The sequence below is a fragment of the Medicago truncatula genome, chromosome 3 (assembly GCF_003473485.1).
Source record: "Medicago truncatula cultivar Jemalong A17 chromosome 3, MtrunA17r5.0-ANR, whole genome shotgun sequence".
Classification (NCBI taxonomy): Eukaryota; Viridiplantae; Streptophyta; class Magnoliopsida; order Fabales; family Fabaceae; genus Medicago; species Medicago truncatula.
The window spans coordinates 56661339-56687258 of record NC_053044.1 but is presented as its reverse complement, the minus strand read 5'-3'; the positions used below and the strand labels follow the sequence as shown (position 1 = coordinate 56687258).

At 33.1% G+C, this 25920-nt stretch overlaps 4 protein-coding genes and 1 non-coding gene across 5 annotated transcripts; 1 reads left to right on the top strand and 4 right to left on the bottom strand.

Annotated features, from left to right (window-relative positions):
* Window positions 1-444: 444 nt before the first annotated feature.
* LOC11436682 (protein FREE1) lies at window positions 445-5905 on the bottom strand. The gene is made up of 10 exons (XM_003603729.4): window positions 4900-5905; window positions 3710-3796; window positions 3480-3611; window positions 2864-2995; window positions 2261-2326; window positions 2065-2175; window positions 1422-1511; window positions 1235-1265; window positions 971-1041; window positions 445-850 (listed from the first exon to the last, which is right to left on the bottom strand). Exons 1-10 carry the CDS (start codon window positions 5749-5751, stop codon window positions 773-775), a joined length of 1650 nt encoding a protein of 549 aa, XP_003603777.1. The 5' UTR covers window positions 5752-5905; the 3' UTR covers window positions 445-772.
* Window positions 5906-6771: 866 nt separating this feature from the next.
* On the bottom strand, window positions 6772-9461 carry LOC11437128 (prostaglandin E synthase 2). Its single transcript, XM_003603727.4, has 6 exons — window positions 9076-9461; window positions 8844-8978; window positions 8670-8745; window positions 8112-8206; window positions 7324-7491; window positions 6772-7208 (listed from the first exon to the last, which is right to left on the bottom strand). Exons 1-6 carry the CDS (start codon window positions 9407-9409, stop codon window positions 7048-7050), a joined length of 969 nt encoding a protein of 322 aa, XP_003603775.1. The 5' UTR covers window positions 9410-9461; the 3' UTR covers window positions 6772-7047.
* A 5243-nt stretch (window positions 9462-14704) lies between these two features.
* On the top strand, window positions 14705-15752 carry LOC11428120 (transcription factor MAMYB). Its single transcript, XM_024779205.2, has one exon. The coding sequence runs from the start codon at window positions 14823-14825 to the stop codon at window positions 15597-15599; it is 777 nt and encodes a 258-aa protein (XP_024634973.1). The 5' UTR covers window positions 14705-14822; the 3' UTR covers window positions 15600-15752.
* Window positions 15753-18868: 3116 nt separating this feature from the next.
* Window positions 18869-18942, bottom strand: TRNAR-UCG (transfer RNA arginine (anticodon UCG)). The gene has a single exon. It is a non-coding gene; the product is annotated as a tRNA-Arg (tRNA).
* A 5024-nt stretch (window positions 18943-23966) lies between these two features.
* LOC112420302 (uncharacterized) lies at window positions 23967-24827 on the bottom strand. The gene has a single exon (XM_024779097.1). The coding sequence runs from the start codon at window positions 24825-24827 to the stop codon at window positions 23967-23969; it is 861 nt and encodes a 286-aa protein (XP_024634865.1).
* Window positions 24828-25920: the final 1093 nt, after the last annotated feature.

Here is a 25920-nt window from a genome sequence, read left to right as displayed (position 1 = left end):
AGAAGAGAAGAATGGGGAATTGAATACAATTTTCCTTTTTTAATTTAAATTAAATATGCAACTTTTTAAAAATAATTGTTGATTAAAAAAGGCATCTGAAAAAAAGGAAAAAAAAGAAGGTAAAAAGCCAAATAAGCGTGTCACAATTTTACAGTCATATCCAAGTTAGCGGTCAATTTTCCACAATCAGAAGCACGAAAGTCCAAAATCAAATAATTTTGAACAGGCAAGGGGAATCTATTTTTTTTACAAGGGTGAACCAAAACTCACTTAAATGTTAGGGGGGCACTATTTAACCCAATTTTTGAAGATCTACATTGAATTAAAACTTCTAAAAGCAAATTATACTTCTCAAAAAGCCAAATTTGGTAATTAAATATATTGCAGACCAGTTGACCTTAACATAGATAAGAAGTTCAGTAATTTTCATCCTAAACAAATATATTCAACACTAGTGACTCATCCTTAAAAGAAAAACACTTGCGACTCAAACTAGAGTGAATTTCACATAGATATACATGAAAGTTCGGCATCTATTTTATACAAGAGGACAAATGAAGACGAAAAGTTAAAAAAGTATAAACACGAGCTCAATGGGCAAAAATACAACATGCAGGTGAAGAATGGTCACGAAACAAGCCCAAAGATAAAAGTAAACACAAGGCAATCCCAATCATTAATGTGCAAACAAGCAGTAATAGATCGGTAAAATAATTGAATTATAAACTTGACACACAAGACACCTTCATCCGTATCCATGTCATCTGAATTCTCAATAAGAACTCACAAGAAATGGGTGCTGGCAAACTCCACACTCAATGGTCTCTGAACCTGAGCTAGGTACCTGAACCTGCAAGTATTCCAAAACAAAGTCAAAAAGGAAGACGAAGATGACGTAGTGATGCATACCATATTACCATGTTTTACTAATACAGGGTAGCAGCAGGAAAATTAAGCAAAATATTCAGACCTGCAGATGGACAGTGCAAATAGGACATGCAACTTCCTTCATCCGTTTTCCAGATCCGTCAGACTTTGAACCTGCAAATAAGAACACTTAACTGAGCCACAACTATTAATTTCCAAATCTTAATAAAAAAAAATCCACCCTTTTGAACTAAATTACCCACACAACAGATTACTTGAAACCTGTATCATTTGAAAAGATATGGATAAAAAAGTTCTTCAGCAATATTACAAAAAAGACTCCCAAAATTTACCCAAATTACATTACCTGATGTCTTCCGATTTCTTTCCAACTCCTCCTGCCAAGACATTCACCAACAAAACAAATCAGCATTTGAAGCACGCTTACACAAAGAAAGTAAGATTAACCAAGAAATTATATTCACAAATTTAAAAGCTTCCCAAGGGCAAGAAAAACCAACACACGGATAGTACAACATGCTCCAAATAGTCACCTGAAGTTTCCGAGCCATATCCTCATGGCTCTGCAACAGAGGTTTATTTGATGACTCTTTAGCGCTACTCAGCCTTTGAGTCACTTCTGCCTGTACAGTGGGATAATAAGAAACTTAGAACATGGCCTCTACAATTTTTTACAACTGACATACTAAAATATTTAAAAATAAGTAACAGAAATGGGGGAGATGGAAGATGCCCTTTGACAAAAAAAAATCCTAACTGGCATGTCACAGTTAAATAGCATAACTACCTCAGCAATTACAAAACGCAAATACATTTCGAAAAATTATCCTCTTTTCCATTATTTCTAAAGAGATCTAGAGACAAACGATGGGTCTCCCATGAGAGTATAACACTGTAGGAAGATTGCATGGTGAAGGAGAGAGAGAGAGAGAACAATTTGAAGGAATGGGTGGGCACCGAAGAGGATATCTGAAAATTAAGAATTGGCTTTGGGTGGTTTGGTCTGAGAGAGAGGCTGGTTCCCTCTCAGAATTAGCTTTTATCTTCTAATGTTGTTATTGATCATCTTGCAAGGATTTATCTTCTATTAATAGAGTTACCAATGCATTTTTCTTAGTTTTCTTCTATTCTGATTTCTTCTTCATATCAAAAACCAAAATAAAATGCCACACATACCATGCATCGGTCGCAAACTCGTACTGGCTGAGCATTCTCCTCAGCTGTTAAAGCGATTCTGCCATGTGTACATTTGTCACAGAAAATATCACCGCAGTTCCTACAGTGATGCTGGTAGAAACAGAGAATTCTGTCATTAGAAAGACAGCACAAAAAACAGAATACAAAGCATGAGAAAGGAAACAGGGAGATCAACCTTGCGTATAAAAGCCCCAAAATCAGTACCACATGCTGTACATTTTGAGACTGCTTCATCTGGGACCTATACACAGAGAGGACTGGGTTAAGATTCCAATTGTGACAAGAACTAATGAATAAGGACCCTGTTTAATCTAACTTAGGACAAGGCAATTGATCAATCAATTTTCACCATAACTGTGGCATTTAGAAATTTTCCAAGAGTTATAGAGGCGAAGACTAACGTTTGGTAAATTATATGAATAATAGTGGCCCCTAATATGGACCTTATTTTAGGGGTCCAAATGTGGTCTAGTAGTTAAAACTGGGTACATCCGATTTAATAAAAACATAATTTTGATTTTTGAGATGTTCAAAAGTATGCCAATTACGGCTGAAAATGGGTAAAATAGAGTACTGGGTCCATAATAGAGACCACCCATCTGTAAATGTTAGTGTTACGCAATCATATAGTCAACCACCAAAAGATGAGAAAATTACAAATTCAATTCTAGTTAAAATGAAAACGGTTTGAAGGAAAACATATATGCTAACAGCCTAAAACCTTAGGATCGTTTAGTTAGGGAAAGGGGGAGAAAACTCAAGTTGCATCTATTGTTACCCAGTGATCTTTCTCTTCGTTGGCAGGTTTAATGATATTCATCCAATCACCAAGGCCTTTCTTTCTTTCGGCAGGCTGTTCATTTGTTTTAAATGATTCAGCAGGCCTCCTGCTTCCACCCATTTCCTTGAACTGCATTAAAAAATGAGTAATTAAGACATATATAACAAGCAATTGTCAACATGGAAAATAGTATGTAAGAGCAATTGTTAACTGGCAGTTTTTTAATCATCGCGAGACAACGGTAGAAACTGGCTTTTAAGGAAAACGAATCAATGTAATTAAGAACTTTCAGAGCTATCTGCACTTTTCATATTTTTCTCATCTATCTACTCACTAGCCCTGCTGTGACTGGCCTTTTCTCATATATTAGTAAAGTAGAGAAAATATTCAGATTTTTCTTTATTTTCGTGTAGTTCCAGTCCAGTCATCAATCACATTGCAACCCAAACATGTCAAGCAACTAAAACTAATCCTTTCCCAAGGCAACCTTACAAATATACAAAAATCTAATGTTTTTTCCCGAAATGTTTCCTAAAATGAACTTGCTGTAGCAATTCATCAAAAAATATGAACTGTCTATTGTCATAACAGAAGGAATAAATTCTTTGAAAACCTGTATGGTTGCAGCAGTCACAGTATCCAAAAGTGTGTTCGTAGTGTAACTATTAGATTGTAATCTGATTCGTCTTGGCTCGATGTCTACAGGGCTCTTCGACCAAAATGCAAAGGTAGATGAATCGAATCTCTGCATTATTCAATTAACAAAACGTTATTTTTAAATTCGATAGGAAAATGAATCTCACAAATACGATGAATTATCAGGAAAGAAATCAAGAAGCTCACATCACATCTGGTTATGTTCTCAAGAGGATATATTCTCAATGTCCGACTGGTATTCGGATCTAGCATGCGAAGTCCATCCAAACCAACCTGAAAGAACAAACATTAACAAATTTATACATTCAAATCAGCAGCAATACCGAACTATGTGAATGTTATTTTAAAAGAAAAAAAAAATCAGAAATTGTCTGCATGTGAGTGAACGTTTAAAAGCCTTCAATGAAATTCCCAGAACATTTACAACAACAACAACAACAACCAAGCCTTATCCCACTAAGTGGGGTCGGCTACATAGATCAAATGACGCCATAGTGTTCTATCAAAAACCATATTTGGATCCAACTCATTGACCTCTAAATCTCTTCTAATGGTTTCTCGAAAGTGAACAAAATGAGAAACAAAGGAATAAAGGCGTGACAAAACCTTTTTCTTCCTATTACTTTATTTACACTACTAGATTAATCCACTAGGCCAAGCATAATAATTATTGTTTTATACTACCAAATCATTCTAGACCGAAATTACTTCTATCTTGGCTCAATGTCCTAAACCAGATGAAGTATTAAAGTACTTATACAAAAGCAGCACAGCACAACCAAGTACCTAACCAATCTCTTGACTGCATTATTGCATCTAAACTTGTTTGGATAAACGGCTTAATTAAGCACTTATGGTATGTAAGTGTTTATGTTTATAAGTTACTTCTATAACAAGATAAAATAGATTCAATATAAGCTGTAAGTTGTTTGGGGGAAGCTATAGAAATAAGCTAAAAACAGCTTATCTATTTACAGATCAAAGGCCCATTTGGATTGGCTTATTTTTGAGCTTATGGACAACAGCTTATGCAAATAAATATGTTTTTACGTATTATTTATGAAAAAACAACTTGTCGAGATACAACTTTCGTCAGTGAGAACTTATGAATTAACAATAAAAGCTTATTTAATTGCATAAGCTATTTTTCATAAGCTCAAAACTAAGTCAATCCAAATGATCCCCAAGTTGTAAGCTGTTTCTATAACCTCTCTCAAACAATCTGACATGTGCCTATGTCATTAGATAAGCTCAAACAAACAATTCCAAACAGGACCCTAAACTAATAAATAACTGGCTTCAATCAATTGAAAGCTAAATTAGCAAATAAAATACAAAACTAGAACAAATGCCTGTAGTTGTTATCAGCTTCATACCTGACAGAGAACATCCATTGTACTCTGACCACCACTCTCAGCCAAAAGCTTAACTCGAAACTTCTGCACCCCACTCTTCACATCATCTTGTGTATCAACCTTCGGAACAGCTTTCACAATCTTACTTGCCACCGAAGATTCTTTCGGAGAAGAAAAACTAATCGGCCTCCCAAAATCATCAAAAGATGGTGTTGACGAAGAATTCCAAGTCGAAGACTTTGAAGCCGTACCACGCGCCCCATAAGGTTCCACTTTTCCTCCTTCATAAGCATACACCCCGTCTCCATAACCTTCATCACCACCACCACCAACGGATTCATACCTTGACAAACCACCATCGTGACGCTTACCGTATAATTCAGATCCCAAATCAGAATTTCTCCGATTAAAACTACCTCCGTATCTGTCATCAAAATAAGCACCGCCACCGCCACCGGATTTCACCGGATTCTCGTATGAGGTTTCGTATGATGGAATCGGAGGAACAGAATACGGAGATGAATTATATAAATTGGGATTGGGATTAGGAGGTGCATAATTTAGAGGCGTTTGATGTTGTTGATCGTAGGGTGGGTAATAAGGTTGTGAAGGTTGTTGATAAAGAGGATTAGATGATTCGAAAGGAGGAGGATTGAAACTAGGGTTTGAGGAAGGAACGTGATCGGGATTATGAGGAGGGTAAGGAGAATAGGTAGAAGAATAATCGTAATTGGGAGTAAAGGGGGGTGCAGAAGCGTAGTGATTAGGAATTGGATCGGATTGAGGGGGTGTAGGATTGGGGATTGGGTTTGGGTTTTGTTGCATGTGTGGGAATTGGTAATATGGAGCAGAGGTGTAATCACCTTGATGCATGGTTGATCGTAATGAATTGATTGAAGAAACTGTGAAAGAGGAATGAATATTGAAGGAGAATATGATGATGATCTAGAAACAGCGTAGCGGTCGTGCACAATGGGTTAGAAGAAGAAGTACTACTTGCTTTCAAACTAGGCCAAAACAAATCCACTTACTTTATCGTTTATTCCTCTTCTCACCATCTTCGTCTAACAAAATAATATTATTATTATTTGGAAAATATAATTATGTTTTGTTACACTTTAAAATCATAGAATATATGTTTAATCTGCTAAGAAAAATTGTACAATTTATTTTAAATTAAAAAATTGTTTTTTTTCCATCAATAATCGTATAAAATAAATTGGACATTAATAAAAAGACTATTTTTTTATTTTAAAATAAATTGGACATTAATAAAAAGACTATATGTAAGGTTCGTTCGTGATTTAAACTTCAGTAATTTAAAATTGAGCGGAAGGAGTACAGAATATAATCAAGAAGATAAAATTTAACTAGAAATGTCTTCTGAATGCCTCGTACAAGGCTTGGACTAGAGTACAGTTAAATTCTTCTAGAAAGTTACAAAAAAAATAAAAAGTAAAACTAAAACACAACAATTTAAAGCTTATTTATGAGAGTATGCAATTGTTTCACAACTTTCGTACTATTCCTGAAAGTTAATTTTGCAGTAATCATCATTTGTCGCGTTTTGTCTAAAAAATCATATTCAAATTTCCGGGGCTAAATACAGACAGAGAGACGTCATGGATCAAGAAATTTGTTTGTTTTTGTTATTTTTAAATGTCATAAGTGAATCATTTTGCAACAGGTTCACATTAGGAGAACCATGAAGAGGCATTCGTGTCTTCTCATATCTTTCTATTTATATCTCCTAGACGAAGAAGAAAAAATGTCCTAGTATTTGATTTATCACTAGTTATTTCTTATCTGAATCAACACTTTCCTTGCCCCCGTGCTTATTTATGAGGGATTGCAGCAAAAAAAGACATATTGAGCTCATTCTAGAGTGGAGAATTTTTTTTATGGAATATATACCTACACTTTTTATGTATCCAACCATGTTGTTGGAAAAATAAAGGTTTTATTGTTGTTATATTATATATACCTCGATTTTACAGAACAGTATGTGATCACATATCACCAATACAACCACGATAATGAATAAGTAGAACAAAACATGTTTTGCTTACAAAGACTCATCAAACTTCGTAGAAGCGAACTTATTTAATGTGGTTTTCTCATAAAGCATTTCCTTATCCATAAATTGAAACTCGCTTAGAAATATTCTGCTTATGCACTCATTCTGGAAGCCTGTCCTACTGCATTTTCCATCTCAGAAAACCAATTTCCAATCCTTGTGTGCTCTACCATATCTCGACCTGACTTGAGGTGGCGAATGGGTCTTAGAACACCAAAGACAGCAAGATCGGCTAAATTAGGTTCCAAATCACCTGCCAAAATTCAAGAATATAAGCACTTACGAGTTACGAGTCTTCAAGGTAACACACATACTTAACATTTTCTGTATCGTATCTCAGTTATTATGGTCATTGAACTTGAACATACCAAGAAATTTTCGGCCCTTCAAAGCATCAACCCACTGTTCAGCAGCTCCATACAAAGCCTGACGCTCATCAGTGATATTGTGTCTCTTCTTCAATTTCTTCGACACGAAATACATGGCAGCAGCCCCACCATACTTAGCCACTAACCTCTCATATAAACTGAAATTGCCTACACTCCATAGCATGATAGACTTCAGGATAAAGAGCAGAAAAAGAAAAGGAAGGCAGCAGACAATAAAGGGAATGACAAAAAGTAATCACCCTTGCAATGGTTGATAAATATTGCTTCATGAAAGGCATAAAACTAATGTAGTTTTAGTTTTCAAACTGAGTACGAAAAGCAAGAGGCATAAAACTAATGTAGAGTTATTTTTCAAACTGAGGATGAAAAGCAAGAACATGGAGTGAGGTGCACATTATTTTGTGATGCATTCAAAGAAAATACCTCTCTCTAAAGGTATCATTTCAAAGAAAATACCTCTCCCTCGACTGGTATCCTTTCAAAAGAGAGCTTTAAAAACATGGCTCAGTTGAATATGGTCTACTTAAATTTGAAGTTGAACCAAGAAAAACAAATTGATTAAAATCAGGAGGTCAGCAATGTCATACATCCACAGAGACAGCTTAATATACATCCCATTGTTATAACATCAACAAATTTCCATAAAATAACTGAATGTAACAAGTTATCAGATCTTAAAAAAGGAATTATCTTTGCATTTGGAAAATGAAAGAGGATTACGAATCAATTTCAAGCAATATTAAACTTAGAGAAAGTCAAAACCTTACCTTTAGTAGTGATATAATCAAATGATTCAAGAGCTTCTGAAACAGTTCGATATATGTTTGGCGACAAAACATGCACCAAGTGATTATCTACCCACCTATATAACAAGTCAAAGAAAAATAATCATTTGATAAACCAAGGCCAAAACCATATGTACTTAATCTTGCATTCAATATAAAAAGGAAGAAAAAACAGTAGTTGCAGGAAAACCAGACTCCTAATAATCTCATAAATACCCATGATTTTAGATTGCAATTGCAGTTTGCAACTATATTCACTACTAAAAATTCTCTACTTGGTGACCAGAATATTTCAATCTATGTAATGACTGAGTTTTGTAATCGATCCCTAAATCGGTTATTATATTACAGTTATTTGTAGTTATTGTATAAGTTGCATACACATTTGCTGTATTTATCCACAACTCTCTACAGCATCAAACATAATTTAAAACCTTAGCAGAGCAGTGGTACAAGCACAACCGTATTTTAACTAAAAAAGATAGCTAGATGCAATCAAACAGTTCAAATAAACAAGAAGAAAGGATTAGAAAAACCTACTCGCGCCACTTCTTCTCTTCATCTGCATTCAAGTCATAATCTGGATGTATCCTTTTGACCAACTTATCAATTATGTCTAGCAAAAGGGGGAAAAAGTTCACAGTTCAGAACAACATTCTATACATAATAACACAATAAACCACAAATGGAAATATTAATAAGACAATTACAAACCTGAAGAATCAACCAACTGTTCACCATCAACGATGACAATAGGCACCTTCTTGTAATGAGACCAATTAATCTCTTTCTTGTTCGTAGGATTTACTTCTACCACTTTGTACTGAATACCATGATAATCTAGAAACGCTGGAGAACAAAATGCAAAAAACAATAGGAAATTCAAAGCAATATTCATCTAAATTAAAAAACAAACAAGTAACATTTAATTTGAATAAGTTTTTACCTTTAACCTTGTTGCAGAAGGGACAAGCTTCGTATTGAAAGAGAACAACTTCTTTTGGATTGAAGCTATTTTGTTCTGAGATTCTTGGTTTGAGGTCTTGTTCCGCCGGAGATGCGGCGGCGGCAGAACCGTAATGCCTAAATCCGATGACGTCGCTGCGAATAACAGAGGGAGTTGATAGGTTGGAGCGATCAACGAGATTTTGAGGGTTGGATGTGGTCCAATATGTGACGGCATAGGAAGCTGCTCGAGGCGGTCGGAGGAAGGTGGAAGCGGCGGTGGAATTGGCTCTTAAGGCTCTGGCGACGGATATTGTTCCACTGAGTCCTCTCATTCTTGCTATCTCAGTTAATCACGATGGAAATGGTTCCGCCAGGGTTTAGGGTTTTATGTTTTTTTTAGGAAATGTTTTTTTAACATTTTTACGAGGCTTAAGAAAAATAAAAATTGTAAAAACCACTTTCTTTTAGAGGTTTATTAGTGTCGGGGTTTTCAACCCTTCGATAGTATTAAACATTGTTCATACCAACTACTTTTTCTAACCTAATACTAGTTTTTATTTTTTATTACTTATTAAAAAAATTAGGGAAATATTAATTAATGCCCCAATTAAAGAGATTAAAATGGAAATTTTGCATTAAAAAGTGATAAAAAGTAAAATGTTTCAATTTATGAAAGTCAAAAAATTATTGTTTTTAATATAAAATTTCTACTTTTAACTTTCTCAACTAGTATCCCAAGCACTAATTAACAAGACCAAAAAAATTATCACTTTTTTGTTGACAAAAAAAAATTATAGCTATTTTTGAAAGAGAATATAAAACTATCGCTATTGTTTTCTAGTCACAAATTTATTTCTTTTTCTTTTTTGTCAATTTTATATTATTTATTTATATTAAAGATTTGATAAAAATAAATGTGTTGGTTTTAGGGGTGTTAAAAAAACTGAAAAACCAAACCAAATTGTAGAATCAAACAAACCGAACTGAATTGATAAAAACCAAACTGTTTATTCAAACACAATTCACGAACTTGAACCAAATTCATAAAAACCGAACCAAAATTGTGTGAACCGACTGTAAAGTAAAACCTATTTAATTTCACTAGTTCAGTTTTAATTTTATGAACTTCCCAAACAATATTCCTTGATCTGAAAAATTTTCGCGTTATCACATTTTGTAAAAAGCAATTTTTATTTGAGAAGAGATTTATGTTACTAAAATGAGTTATTGTAATTGTGATAGAGCGGTACTCATTCCCCTCTACTTTCTTGCTCCTTTCTGTAGCATAAATAATTGTGTTTTTTAACAAGAAATTTGCTTCCATAGCTATTGTTATTCCAATATTGTAATACAACTAAACTGATATTCTAACAGGTTATTTGAATCTATGTTCTTGTGTTATGTGAATAATTTATGGAGTTAGAGATGAATAGTTCAGAAACAATTTGGTTTCTAAACATTCAAGGTTTGGTTCGAAAACCTGTTTATGGTACACCGAACTATAAAATCAGTTTAGTTCAACTACGATAAAATTGTGAACGGTTCAGTTCAGTTTTAACAAACTACTTTGATAGTTTGATTCAAAAATTGAACCATGCACCAAACTAGTTTTAAAGAAGAAGTATTTAACAAATTTTTAATTAAACTTCACTTGTTAACATACTCATTCTAAACATAAGTTGATGCACTCATAAAAAAATAAAGTTGATAATGTTCATAAAATGCACCACTTGTTTTGTAGAGAAGAGTGTTCAAAAACTTTATCTTTTGGTGTATTTAAATTTTTTTTTAATTATACCTTATTAAAACACTCCTTTTATTATATTAAGTGGGTGTATGTTAGAAAAACAATAAAAATTGAAAAAAAATTTAATCGAAAAATATTGAACAAATTAGCCAAAAAAAAAGTTTGTAGGATTATCGAATTTATATATTTTTTTTAATTATTTATATTATATTATAGGCTTAATAGCAGTTTTGGCCTCCTATGTTTTAAGAAGTTGCGATTTTGGCCCCCTAACTAAATAAACTACAAAACCGCCCTCTAAGTATTGACTTTTTTGCAGTTTTGGCCCCCACGGCAAATTTTGACCAAGTCATTGCACACCTGGACGCCACGTGTGTATTTATTTATTTTTTAAATTTTTTAATATATATTTTTCAATTAAAAAATAAATACACATGTGGCGTCCACGTCAGCTTTGACTTGGTCAAAATTGGCCTGAGGAGCCAAAACTGCAAAAAAGTCAATACTTAGGGGCGGTTTTGTAGTTTATTTAGTTAGAGGGCCAAAATCGCAACTTCTTGAAACATAGGGGGCCAAAACTGTTATTAAGCCAATATTATATTGTTAAATTTGAGATTTGTGTCGTGCAAAAAGAAAAGGGATTTGGGCCAAAGTGGCCCAATTGCCCTCTCCAAGTTTTATCTAACCCTAAAAACGCACATGTTTCAACAGCTTTGTAATAACGACCAATGCTCCCCAACTCTCACTCTGAACCCTAAAATCAACATTTAAACCTAGTTTAGTTTAGCTGCACTTTCACTTCGATCCGCAATTTGTGCACTTTCGCATCACACAGTCACTTTTCCAGCTCTTCAAGTAGGTACGTCAATTGTTTTTGATGTTTTGTGTTTAATGTTTTAGTAAAAGTAAATACGATATAATTTACACTATAATTTGCAGTTGTTATTATCATCTGAGGTTTTTGATTGTGTCTGTCTTCAAGAATGAATTTGGTGTTTTGTTGTTCTTTTAATCGATTCATGGCTACTTCAAGTAAATTATTATAGTTGTTGTTATACTCATGGAATTTTTATTGCCAACCATCCTTGTTGCTTTCTGAGTTTTTTCTTTTATTCGAAAATTTCACAGTCGAACTTGTACAACCCTTATTAAAAAAACGGTTTATTATCTGAATGATTTGTTGGCACGAATTTTTATTATTTGAAATTTTCAATAGATGCAGGTTGGAGTCGTTACAAAGTTAAGTTTGTGGAAGTTGTTTGAATTTAAGCCGAAGGGTATCAAGTATTTGCTAATTTTATATTTTGTTGGCCAGCCACCGTTATGGCTGTTCGCACAAAATATCGTCTTATTACTTACTCACAAGAGCTTGTAAATGGGCAGCCTATTTTTGTTTCGTCTAACTGTCTTTCGGTTTAGGCGTTGAAATATGACTCGGCTGGTCACTCTTTCCATGCTTCTGCACTTAAACTTCTTTGTGTTACAAAAGAAGATAACAAAGATGCTAATAATAAGAAAGTGGTTGAATATAAAGAACATGTTTATTGCCATCTGATTCTTACAGCAGCAAGAGCAAGACGAAATCTGGTGATGGAGACAAGCAACGACAAGATCATTATGCATTATTGGCTTTGAGCCATCTTAAATATCTTGCTACGGAGGATCAAATTCGTAAAAGCTATCATAAAACTTCCTTGAGGTTTCATCCGGACAAACAGACTGCTGATGTTCTTTCAGGCTTTGTTTGCGAGTTTTGAGGGGAAAGAAAGGAAAGGGTAAGGAGGGGAAGGGAAGGAAAGGGAGGGATGGGAGAAAGGAGGCAAAACCTTCCCCTTGGGAGTTAAAAAACCAACAAGGAAAGGAGATGGATGACTTATGTTATAATTTTACTATTTTACCCTTTTTTTTCTCTTAAAATCAATACATTGTGTTATACTTTGTAATCTTGTAATTTATTCAAAACAACTTATATCATGAAAAACATTATTACGATTTATTTTTAAAAAACAGCCTATTCAAAACAACTTATTTATAAATAAATAAAAAGCTTATTACAATCACTTTTTAAAAAACAACTTATTTATACAAAACAGCTTATTACGGTCTCTTTTTAAAAAACAACTTATCTCATGAAAAAGAAATTATTACGGTCTCTTTTTAAAAAACAGCTTATCTCATGAAAAAGAAATCTTATTACGGTCTCTTTTTAAAAAACAACTTATTTATAAAATAAAATAAAAAGCTTATTACGATCTCTTTTTAAAAAACAACCTAATAATACAAACCAGTTTATTATGATCTCTTTTTAAAATACAACTTATTCAAAATAGCTTATCTTATCACAAAAAACTTATTATGATCTCCTTTCAAAATACAGCTTATTCAAAACAACTTATTCATGCAAAACAATTTATTACGATCTCTTTTTCAAAAACAGCTTATAACGACCTCTTTTTCAAAAAACAACTTATTCAAAACAGCTTATTACGACCTCTTTTCAAAAAAACAGCTTAATCAAAACAGCTTATTTTTGCAAAACTGCTTATTACAACTTCTTTTCAAAAAACAGCTTAATCAAAATAGCTTATTTATGCAAAATAACTTATTACGATCTCTTTTCAAAAAACAGCTTATTCAAAACAACTTATTTATGCAAAAATAACTTATTTATGCAAAACAACTTATTATGGCCTCATTTTCAAAAACAACTTATTTATGCAAAACAACTTAATACAATCTCCTTTTCAAAAACAACTTATCCAAAACAACTTATTACGACCTCTTTTCAAAAAACACCTTATTCAAAAACAACTTATTAAAAACAGCTCGTAATAAGTTGTCTTGCATCAATGAGCTGTTTTGAATAAGTTGTTTTTGAAAAAGAGGTCGTAATACGCTGTTTTGAATAAGTTGTTTTTGAAAAAGAGATCGTATTAAGCTGTTTTGTATAAATAAGTTGTTTTGATTAAGTTGTTTTTTGAAACGAGGTCGTAACAAACTGTTTTGGATAAATAAGTTGTTTTGCATAAGCTGTTTTTGAAAAAGAGATCGTATTAAGCTATTTTGCATACATAAGCTGTTTTGAATAAGCTGTTTTTTAAAAAGAGGATGTAATAAGTTGTTTTTTGAAAAGAGGTCGTAATAAACTGTTATGCATAAAAAAGTTCTTTTGATTAAGCTGTTTTTTGAAAAGAGGCCGTAATAAGCTGTTTTGCATAAATAAGTTGTTTTGAATAAGCTGTTATTGAAAATGAGGTCGTAATAAGCTGCTTTGCATAAATAAGGTATTTTGATTAAGTTGTTTTTTGAAAAGAGGTCGTAATAAGCTGTTTTTCATAAATAAGTTGTTTTGATTAAGCTGTTTTTTGAAAAGAGGTCTTAATAAGTTGTTTTGGATAAATAAGCTGTTTCGATTAAGTTGTTTTTTAAAAAGAGGTCGTAATAAGTTGTTTTGTATAAATACGCTGTTTTGAATAAACAGTTTTTGAAAAGGAGGTCGTAATAAACTATTTTGTATAAATAAGATGTTTTGAATAAGTTGTTTTTGAAAAAGAGATCGTAATAAGTTGTTTTGTATAAATAAGTTATTTTTTTAAAAGAGATCGTAAAAAGCTGTTTTGGATAAATAAGCTGTTTTAAAAAAGTTGTTTTTGAAAGAGAGAGATTGTAATAATTCGGTCATGTCTAAAATTGGAATTTTGAATTATTATGATGGCAAAATTGTCAATTTGTATGTTTAAAGGGAAACTTTAAAATTGGAAAAATGAAGCCGTTCAAAACCCCAAATCTTTCCCTGATTTTTTTAAAACTCGCAAACAAGGGTCTCCATAAGCCTTTCCTTCCCCTCCCCTCCTCTCCTCTCCAAAACCCAACTCTCAAACAAAGCCTCACAGAAAACTGAAGCTGCGAAAAAGGCAAAGAAGATTGAAATAGATGTTAATTTTAAGGCAATCCAAGAGGCTTATGCAGTGTTGGTCGATCCCGTAGAAGAGCTTTGCATGTCATTTGATATAGAACAATTGAGAGGTTTGTGTGAGAAAATGGAAGGTAAAGAGGTGTTAGAGCAAGCGGAAGCTCTAAGAGATGCACTGAGTTGCAAGAAAGACGCGGTTGATGAGAAAAGTAATCAACAAAATGGCTCTGTCAAGGTTAATGGAAGCAGTAATTCTCTAGCAAGCTACGTTGAGAAGAAGGAGAAACCTTGGACTAAAGAAGAGATCGAGCTATTGAGAAAAGGAATACGAAAGTTTCCCAAAGGAACTTCAAGGAGATGGGAGGTTGTTTCAGAATACATTGGCACTGGAAGATCTGTTGAAGAAATAATGAAAGCAACTAAAACTGTCCTCCTCCAGAAGCCCGATACAGCCAAAGCTTTTGATACATTTCTTGAGAAGAGGAAACCAGCTGCACAAACAATTGCATCTCCACTGACAACCAGAGAAGAATTGGAAGGAGTATCAGTACCAGCAGCAACAACAACAACTGAAAATGGTGCTGCCAAAACAACAACAGTACCAACTCCGACGACAACAACACTGACACCGATAACAACAAACAGCATCAGTTCGGAAGACTCTCAAGGAGTTTTTGAGCAAGAGGTGTGGTCTGCAGTGCAGGAAAGAGCATTAGTTCAAGCTTTAAAAACCTTTCCAAAGGAAGCTAGCCAAAGATGGGAACGGGTTGCTGCAGCTGTAACTGGGAAGATTGTTGGTCAGTGCAAGAAAAAATTCGCCATGATGAAGGAAAGTTTCAGGAACAAGAAAGCGGCTGTTTGATTTATCATTCATAACACATCTATCCATGGAATTATGAAAATAGATGTTGCATCAATCTGATGGGTATGCAATTTCTCAAGTAATTTATACTTCACACCGTAGTTTGATCTATGGAATACATTTACTTATCTATTTGTCTTGATTATTTAGACCTAACAGAATATGGGCTGATACTCCATCCTGATCTCTACCATTATTATAGCCAATGTTCTATCACTGTACCAGATATATGTACCATTTTTGCCTTGAAAGAGAACTTTACTTATTTATTTTTGTGTTATCTTAGAACTGTCTTGAGCAGAAAGGTTGCTTTTGTAGTTGTAGTTTTCATGCTTGCTTCTTTATATCTTATCTTATCTTTATATAAATAATAGAGTTTACAATTTTCAATGCAACATTTTCCCACCCAAAATTAAGATGTTTCTGTCATTTTCTTTTTACATGTATTTTTTTTTCATTTTTAAAAAATAACTGCTGCAACTCTTAAATATTTAGGCTTTGAGTAAATAAGAAATAAAACTGCAAATTGGTTCTTAGAAAACAGAAAGATTTGTCCTTAAGTCAAATATACAGTTAGTGGAAACAATAATGATTTTGAGTTTGTGTTATTTTCACAAAGCAATAAATGTATTTTGGTTATCAAGGTTGGATTTTCCACTTGCTCGCGTATAAAAACCTACACAGAAAATTGTTTAAACATTAAATTCCACGCCCTGATGAAGTACAATACGTGAGAAGTAAAGGAATGTGAAGTTTGTCTCTTCATTGCCTTGATAAACATTTAAATTCTGCACCTTTTGTACCTTCTGTCAACTCTATATAAATCAGATCATCTCAGCGATAGCTGTCATAAACATTATTAGTTGATAAAGTTGTAATTGCTATCAATGTGAGAGTGAACCGATTCAAAATTTTATCTCTATATAATTGCACAAAGGATTACACCAATCAGTGGCGTTGTTCCTGGAAGTATTGAATGGACAATAAAGGTTTGTGTCAAGTCAATGGAAACAACCAGATGACAATAACCAAGATCAAATCGAAGTTATTGAAATCATCTGTCCTTCTTGATGAAAAGGTAGCAGCAATGCTTGACTCATTTACTTAAAACAAATCGATATTGTCACCGCTGCATCTTTTTTCATAATTTACTTGTTTGGATTGATTTAGTTTATCCGATGTTTGTGTTTATTTTAGTTATTATGTCTTATTCATTTCTTATTTTTTGTAGAAGGCTACGCATATACAAACTTTAATCAGGCTAACTTTTTTTTTCTTCCAAAATTGGAAGCATTATTGGAAGAGGACTCCGTTTATATCAATGAAATTTTGGTAGTTGCATATATATACTAATGCCAAAATAAAGACAACACTGGTGCAAGCATTGTAATTATAACCTTGTGTAAATTGGAGTACACTGGTCAGATTTGTAGTTTGTACTAATTTAAGAATTTGATAAGTTATTATAGTCATGAAATATGCGTTAAGCTACGTATTAAGGTCGTTCATGAGACATGATCAACGTCTTCAAAATATCATACTCGGTATTTTTGCATATCTGCTTTAGATATGATACTGGAAATGCGACAGGGGAACTATATGACTGATTCTGTATAAACATTTGCAAAAAAGTTTATTTAGCAAGTAAATAAAACATGGAGTGCATTTTTTGAACAGTTTAAGACATCTCATTCAATTAAGGTAGTATACTTTTGCATTTAATTGATTATGCATCAGTGATTTAAAGACGAAGAGATTGCTACTGTGTACCATCTTGTTGTCTATATACAATTTCTCTACTGCTCTAAAAATATTTTGTTTCGTAAGTTAAAGACATTTGTTTCAGTAAATGAGTACTCCAAACACTTAGATAAGAATGTATAATTTGTAATATCATATATTTTCCAGAAAATATCAAAATAAATTTAGTAAATGCATCCTGAATAACAAATTCAACATTTAGATTAAGTAAATAAGACAATGTTACTAATTATTAAAAGCATCTACCATGATTCTTCCAAAAAAAAAAAATCTGCCATGAATGTTTTTTTAGGTCTTGTAAGGATTCAAAAAATAGAAACAATTGATAACTTTTATGTATAAAAAGTTACTTTTTGGTTTTTTAATATGTTGAATATACAAATTTCAAGACAAAGTTTCCATTTAAAACTTCTTAGGGCACTTATTAACATTTCCCATATTTTTTTAGTTACATCTACAATGGAATGATGGGATATACTCTCACACATACATTTTTTTTTTTGAAAAAATAGTCTCACACACACATTTTTTTTTAAGAAGTCTCACACATACATATTACTCATTTATAATTTTTTTTACGTTAGATCTTAATGAATAAATAATCAATCTCTCAAACAAAAAAATAAAATAAGAGTGGATCACCTTAATTTTTATAATAAGCAAAAATAATGTATCATTTTTTTTTAATCGACAAATATTATTAAACGTCATCCCCGCAAGGCGTAAGGTATGGACAAAACAAGATACAAATGGTGTCGCATATAGGTTGTACACCATAACCATCTAAAAACAACCCTGAAGATAACCCCACAAAAACACATCACCACCTAAAACAGACTCCAAAAAAACAAGCACTGTAAACACGGTAACCACCACCGCCCATCGTCACTACTCACCCACAAAGAACACTCTCAAAATAAAAACTCTCAGACCCCAACACCCAAACTGAGCCACATTTCGAAGAGCACATAACCGAAGGATCATACAACTATCACAAACCTCGCGACCTCCAATCCACCGAAAGAGCACAACACAAAATCTAAAAACCAACTTGAATCAAAGAATTGACTCTCAAAAATAATATATCATCTTATTAACATTTTTTTAGAGGTCTAAAAACTTGATATTATTATATTTGAAAGTGTTATTTAACAACACACATTCATGTGGGTTTCATATAAAATTAGTAAGTTTCATGTGAATTTTAACCAATTAATAAGAGTGTGTGAAAAAAATTATGTGTCGTTAACATTTTTCTATTTTCATTACTATGGCTTACCACGTCTAAACCCGTATTCAGTGTATCCCTTCTCATTTAAATGTTTAAAAAATGAAGGAACATTGTTGTATTTTAGATAACTTATTTTCTTTGCATTCCCGTTGGAAAGAAAAAAAAAAACTTCCGATTAGGTGGCAACCAAGTCGTAACAGTAAACTAGTATAGGAATGGGACGACGTCGTTTCATAAAATACGTAATATAAAATACGTAATATAAAATTCAAAAAATCGACCACAGTGGGAGTCGAACCCACGACCTTCTGATCCGAAGTCAGACGCGCTAATCCACTGCGCTATGCGGTCTTACGTGCTAACCGATGTCGCTTTTATATATATAACACTAAACCTTACTATTCTCTGTATACATTCAGTCTATAGCATAATTGTGATTTGTGAGATTTTTTTTTACAATAACTCAATTGAAAGATGCTTTATTTAGAAAATTAGCATTAGCAAAAGTTTTAATTTAACAGTCACTTCCTCCGATCATTAGTATAGATAAAAAATCACTTTTAAATTCATTGAATATGGTCTATATATAGATCAGATATATCAATTATTCAATTAATATACAATGTGATTTTTTATTGATAATAGTAACCGGAATGAATATTGTTTAATTTAAAATTACTAACAAAAAAGCACTATTGTATATATTGCAATATTTTATTTAGGTGTATAATTAGGGTTGTTTCAACCTTCAATTTCGAAATTCCATGTCCATATCAATTTCTCACACTTCACATGTCTAGTTAAGTTTTTTACACCAAACATCCACTTTCTTTTTTCCTTTGAGAGGACCAAACATCCACTTAATTACATCCACGTTTGTGAGTCATATGTGCTATTTGATGGGTGTTTGGTTACTTATTACTATAATATAAGATAGGTAGACCATTTTAGTAGTTTTTTTAGGGTAGTTGTTGTTTTAACTACTTTCACGTTATTTATTGATGTTATTCTTAAAATATCATCATTTAATAAAACAACTTCTCATAGAAAATTGGATTAATTATGTTTAAGGTCCATATAAATAAGTGTGTTTTCAACATTAATCCCTACTTAAATTTTAATAAATTGGCTTAAATGCTTTTTTGCTCCCTTAACTATTTAATTGGTATCGTTTTGGTCCCTTAACTAAAAAAATATTGTTTGAGGATTTTAAGTTTCTTTTTAGTCTCGTTTTGGTCCCTTCTGTTAGGTTTACGTTAGGGTTTTAAAAAAAAGTTAACTCCTGGACACGTGTCACCTTGTCATTGGCTCTGAGTTTTTTTCTTTTTTTACAAAAAAAAAAATCCCAAAGCCAATGACAAAGTGACATGTGTCCCAGAGTTAACACGTGTCACCTTGTCATTGGTTCTGAGAATTTAAAATATATATATATATATTTAAAAATTAATTAATTTTTTTTTATAAAAAAATATTATTTTTTTTTGTAAAAAAAAATATATATCTCAGAGCCAATGACAAGGTGACACGTGTCCACACTTAACGTTTTTTATTAAAATTAACGGAAATCGAACAGAAGGGACCAAAACGAGACTAAAAAAAAACTTAAAATCCTCAAACAATCTTTTTTTTAGTTAAGGGACCAAAGCGATACCAATTCAATAGTTAAGGGACCAAAAGAGCATTTAAGCCTAATAAATTTTTAGTCCCCAACGTTTTTGTCGTTAACGAAATTGGTCATCGCTGTGACTTTCTTGCTGACTGAGCAAACGGAATTGCCAACTAGACGAACACATGAGCTGCCACATAGACACATAAAATGATGTGGCATGCCATGTGGTAAAATGATATTTATTTCATTTTAATTATTAATTATAATAAATTAAAATAAAATCTTTTTAAAAAAAAACAAACTAAAACAAGTAAATTACGATAAAATCCTCCCGCTCCATCTCTTTTCAATCCATAAATTTCAATCTAAGCAGTACTCAACTTAAAAAAGATGCAGCAAGAACAGCATGAAAAAGGAGGAAACATGGCAATAATCTCATGGTTTTGTATAACATGTTGACACTGGCAGATCGGCGCGACAGGATTGTGTGGCATCACGACAGTCACCACCGAACATTGCAAAATTCTCCTCGCCACCATCCATGGTTTCAATCACCTTTTCTTCCTTCGATGACACCTCAAACACAAAACACAACCTCTCCCCAGTTACCTAAGTAATACTCTTCGTCCCTCACTTCATCAATTCTTCATCACACTCTTTTTACCACCTCGTTCTCGCCGGCGACACTCTTCTATACGATTGGAATGTTTTTCAGGTTTCTGGGTTGCATTTGAAGTGATATTTGGTGGTTGTTGTGCTATGAATGAAAAGAGATGAGGTTGTTGTTGTTGTTGTTGTTGGGTTTTCTTTAAGTAAATGTTTTCATGGATTTGGGTTGACGAAAGAAACAAGAGATGCAAAGTTGGGGATATGAAAAGAGAGCAATTGAAACATAGCCCTTGATGTCATGTGAGTCGATTGTTATTTAAGGGTTTAACAAAACCAACTGAAGCAACAACAACAAGGATGGGAGAACAATTTCTTGGTTCTGATTTATGGGTTTAAATGTGAAATTCATATCTGATTTTGAATTTGAATTGGTAAGATGGTGAGAGGAACAAACCCAGAAGTTTGTTGAATTGGAGATGGTGAGAGATAGATGGATCTAGTAATTTCTAGGTTTTTTTTTTCTTTGAAGATGAATATGATCGAATGGAAAAGATAACTCATGTATTTTTATTTGTTTTAATTTGGTTTTATTAATGATTGAAATGAATAAATATAAAAATTTAAATTTAATTATTATTTTTGCCACGCTGGCATGCCACATCAATTAATGAGTCCACGTGGTATCCTTGTGGTGTCTATGTGGTTTCTTCCGTTTGTCCAGTCGGTGTGAATTTGACAGCAGTGACCGATTTTGCTAACGGCAAAAATGTTGGGGTAAAAAAATTTATTAAAATTTAAGTAGGGACTAATGTTGAAAACGTGCCTATTTGTATGGACCTCAAACATAATTAACCCTATAAAATTTAATGAAAAGAAATGATCATGGACATCGGATAAAATTGAAAAATGAAACACATCGTTTTAATATATATTTTAAATAATATATATATATATATATATATATATATATATATATATATATACACACACACATATATAATAATAATAATAATAATAATAATAATAATAATGATAGTAATAATATGTGATAATGAATAATGAACATTATCAACTCACTTATCTCCACATCAGCGCCAAATCAACACCTATACCTCCCTTCTCCTAGTCTTCTAAGTGTGCGGATTTGGCTTCTAAATCTATGTTATTGCTTTGCTTCAAAATATGTCTTAACCTTCTTCTAACGTCCTCCAAGTCCCATCTTTTCAAATGAATTCCTAAGCATGACCTGCAAGCCTTCAATGTAGGTCCCAAGGACTAAAACAAATTGGGATCTGGTTTGTATTTAGGATGGATGGATTTTCTTGTTCTAAGAAGAATTGAAGGATGTTGATTCACTAAATTGCTAACCGACAAAAGTTTGATCTAGGCATTGGTGATTTTGGTCGTTCTCACTTATTATTATATATCTCCCTTTCTTATCTTATACCAACGGTTTTGGCTATTTTAATGTGTGAGTGAGCTGTGAGCGTGTGTTAAGGTTGATATTTCATAGCTTAAAAACGAGAAGAGGAAATAAAATGTAACATGATGAAGAAGAGGATTGGAAGAGAGAAGAAGAAAACAAAGAGAAAGGTTAAATGGGAAAAGTGAAATCTATCTATACCCACGTATCCATCTATACTATATAAAATAATTTTGACTTCTTGGATTTGCAATTTGCTTATATGACAACTCTATATAACAAATTCACCCGGCTTGAAACTGCTTCTTGAGCCAATGTTTTGCTGATGTGGAGCCCTATAAAAACACTATATAGGTCATTTAATTGGACTAATTAATATTAATGCAAGATTTTTTTTTCTTTTTCGACAAGAATTAATGCAAGATTTTTATGATTTTTAATAAAAATGGTTTGTTACTTTTCATATTGATTACTATCTTTTTTTTTAAGGGAAATATTGATTACTATCTTAACATGTTGAATTGACAAGTTATTGTATTATTACGTGCTTAAAAAAGCTATTATATTATGATTGCTTAAAAAAATTATTATATTGTAATTGATTTAAAGAAACTATTTAATTTAATAATATAACGTATACTTTTTTATATTGCTCCGAGGATTAATGTTAGTTTGATGGTGGATTCTAGGGTGAGGATTCAACTAAATCCCTCACCGATGAACCAGGACAAAAATACCATTAGAACTAATTGATGGTCTAGATTTATTAAAATAACCATCAAGACATGTTCACACACAAACATGCCTTATGTCTTCTTCCTCATCTGTCACCCCTCAATTGCGTAAATGTTTGCCGAAAATTGAGGAACTGTAATCAACTAGTTTACAAACTTTCAACTTTTGTAAAAGATGTGCAAGCTTTAATTAGTTCCTTGCTTATATATGTTTAATTTATAAAGACCATTTTCAATGTTCTTCTGAAATTTTTTAAAGTTTAAAGACCATTTTTTATCACCTTCATTTCAAATGAAATTTTAACTTATAAGTTTGTGTGCTAAAGGCCGGAAACTAACTTATGGCCATGAATCATTAAAGTTTCATCACGAAGTATTAAAGTTTCAAATTCCAGGGGTTTCTCTTCTAACACAAGAGTTATCAAAACTGACTTTAAACTGGCATTTTGTAACGATGTGAAAAATTTTGGTGAAAGAAATTGTGATACTGTCACTTTTCATCTTTGCTTTTTCATTTCCGAATGGATATAGATGTTTTCTGCATGTATCTTTTAGATTTACAGATTTTAAGAGAGTTGAAGAGGATGAACAAATATAATAGGGAACAAAATTGTAAGTGAAAATGTCTAGATGTTCTCAAATTTTATTTTCAATAAATCTTAACCATTGATTCAATCAAATGGTATTTTCTTCGTGGTCCACCGATGAGGGACTTAATTGATTCCTCACCCTATAATCCACCTAGTTTGATACACTTCAATTCATTGCCTTCATTCTCCATTTTTTGTTAAGGAATTTGCATTTGTTCTCTAAAAGAACCATAAACTGCTTCGGCTCCCAATCCATGACAAAGAGATGATGGTTATAAATATACCATTTAACCAATCTTCAATTAAAAATAAATAAATTTTATACCTGAAAAAGATGTTTTTTTTTTTTTTGGTAACAAAGCTAAAAAGGAAAAAAACAGAAACAGAAGAAAAGAGGAAAGGAAGTAAGCCTAATGTCTAGGGAACAAAGTCTCAGTAGCATCATTCCTCAAAGAAGGCCGTAGGTCATCAGGGGGAGAGGAGTGAAGTCGTAAGGCTGCATCAGAACTTGCACCAAGCTTGGCAAAATAATATGCGCAATGATTCCATTCGTGAAGCGTGTGATGGAGAGAACAATTCAACTGTGACAATTTATCTTTAATGTCCTGGATGAGAACAGCATGAACATGGAACTTAGGAGAGTTACCAGTTATGAGGTTGATAGAAAGGAGAGAATTCGAGTAGCAAACCAACTCTTCAATGCCGTTATCCAAAGCTAAAGTAAGACCGTGAAAAATTGCAGACAGTTTCGCTTCTAAAATATCTGCTGATGAAGGAAGGGAACCTGAAAATCCTAGCAGGTAGAAACCTGCGTTGTTGCGAAATAAACCACCAAAACTTGTCCGAGTTGGAGAACCAATACAACTGCCGTCGACGTTGAGAATTGCACAGTCGAAATTGTTGTTATTCCATCTGATGTGTCTGACAGATTCGGCAACTGGGTGCTGCTGATGGAAACAAAGCTTTACCTCGTTTACACTAGTCATGATGTTCCAGGTCAGTCTGTTGAGAGGCATGGCTTCATCGCTCAAACACATTGAGTTGCGGTGTCTCCAAATCCACCATAAACTTGCCGCGAACAAGATAGAATTAGCACCGTTCAAACCGTCCTTGATCCAATCTCTGACACATACAGCCGCAAAGAAAGAATGGTCCGAGAAACCAAGATGTTGCCAAATAAATCTGGAAAATTTACAGTCACGAACGCAGTGAAAGATGGTTTCTTCAAAATCACCACAACGAGTGTAAGTTGCCGAAGGAGCAATATTCATGTGATGAAGCAATGATAAAGTAGGAATAGAATTTTGACAGGCCAACCAAATGAAGAATTTGCATTTTTCCGGAATTTTTTGCTTCCAAATCCATGACCAAGATTGAGTGGCAGCGTGAGTACCTTGACGGGAAAGCAGCCAGTTGTAACCACTTTAAGCTGAATAAATTCCATTTGTGTTGTGATGCCAAATGAAGATATCTTCAATTGCGGCGTTGAACCTGAAGTTTCTATTATTTATGAACTCGGACACAGCAGGAGGAAGAGAAGTATAGAGTGATTGGGTCCTATGCCCATTAGTTGTTATAACATCTTTGACAATAAGGTGAAGGTCATGAATGTCAATAACGGAAACAAGAGACCCGAGGGGGCCAAAATTACTCCAAGAGCTGAACCAAAAGGAGGAGGAACCGGATCCCGCTTGCCAAGAGTAACCGCTAAATAGTACTTTTTTTGCCCGGATGATGGAAGACCAAGTGGGTGAGCTACTGCTGGTTGTTGAAGCATACAAAAAAATTTGGCCAGCTGAATATTTATTCGCAAGAATATTGACCCAAAGCTTAATATTTCTTTGAGTTAAATCCCAAACCAACTTCCCTAAAAGACAAGTATTTACCTCCCTGGCTGCTCTTAAACTCAACCCTCCTAGATGCTTAGGTTTAGCTATTTTTTTCCAACCAACTAGATGAACCCCTTTATTATTGGCACCTTTCCAAATAAAATTACGGGTTGTTTGGTCAATATCATCGCAAATGCTTTGGGGAAGCCAGTTAATCTGCATGTAATAGGCTGGTATGGAAGAGAGAGCAGAGGAAACAAGGGCCAATCTGCCAGGCCTATTGAGCTTATTTTTTCAAGAAGCAAGTCTAGTTTGCATTTTCTCAATAAAAAAGATGTTTAATAACATATACCACAAGTACACAACACATTAAAAAAAAATTGTAATCCCCAACCATTTCTCTCGTGTTGTTGGTGCTGTCTTAATCTAAATCATTCAACCCACATGTTTTTTTCTCTCTCCTTTGTTTTATTTTTTCCTTTGTGAGTCAATCAACCATTAAATTAAGAAAATGATGGATGGCTGAATAGAAAGG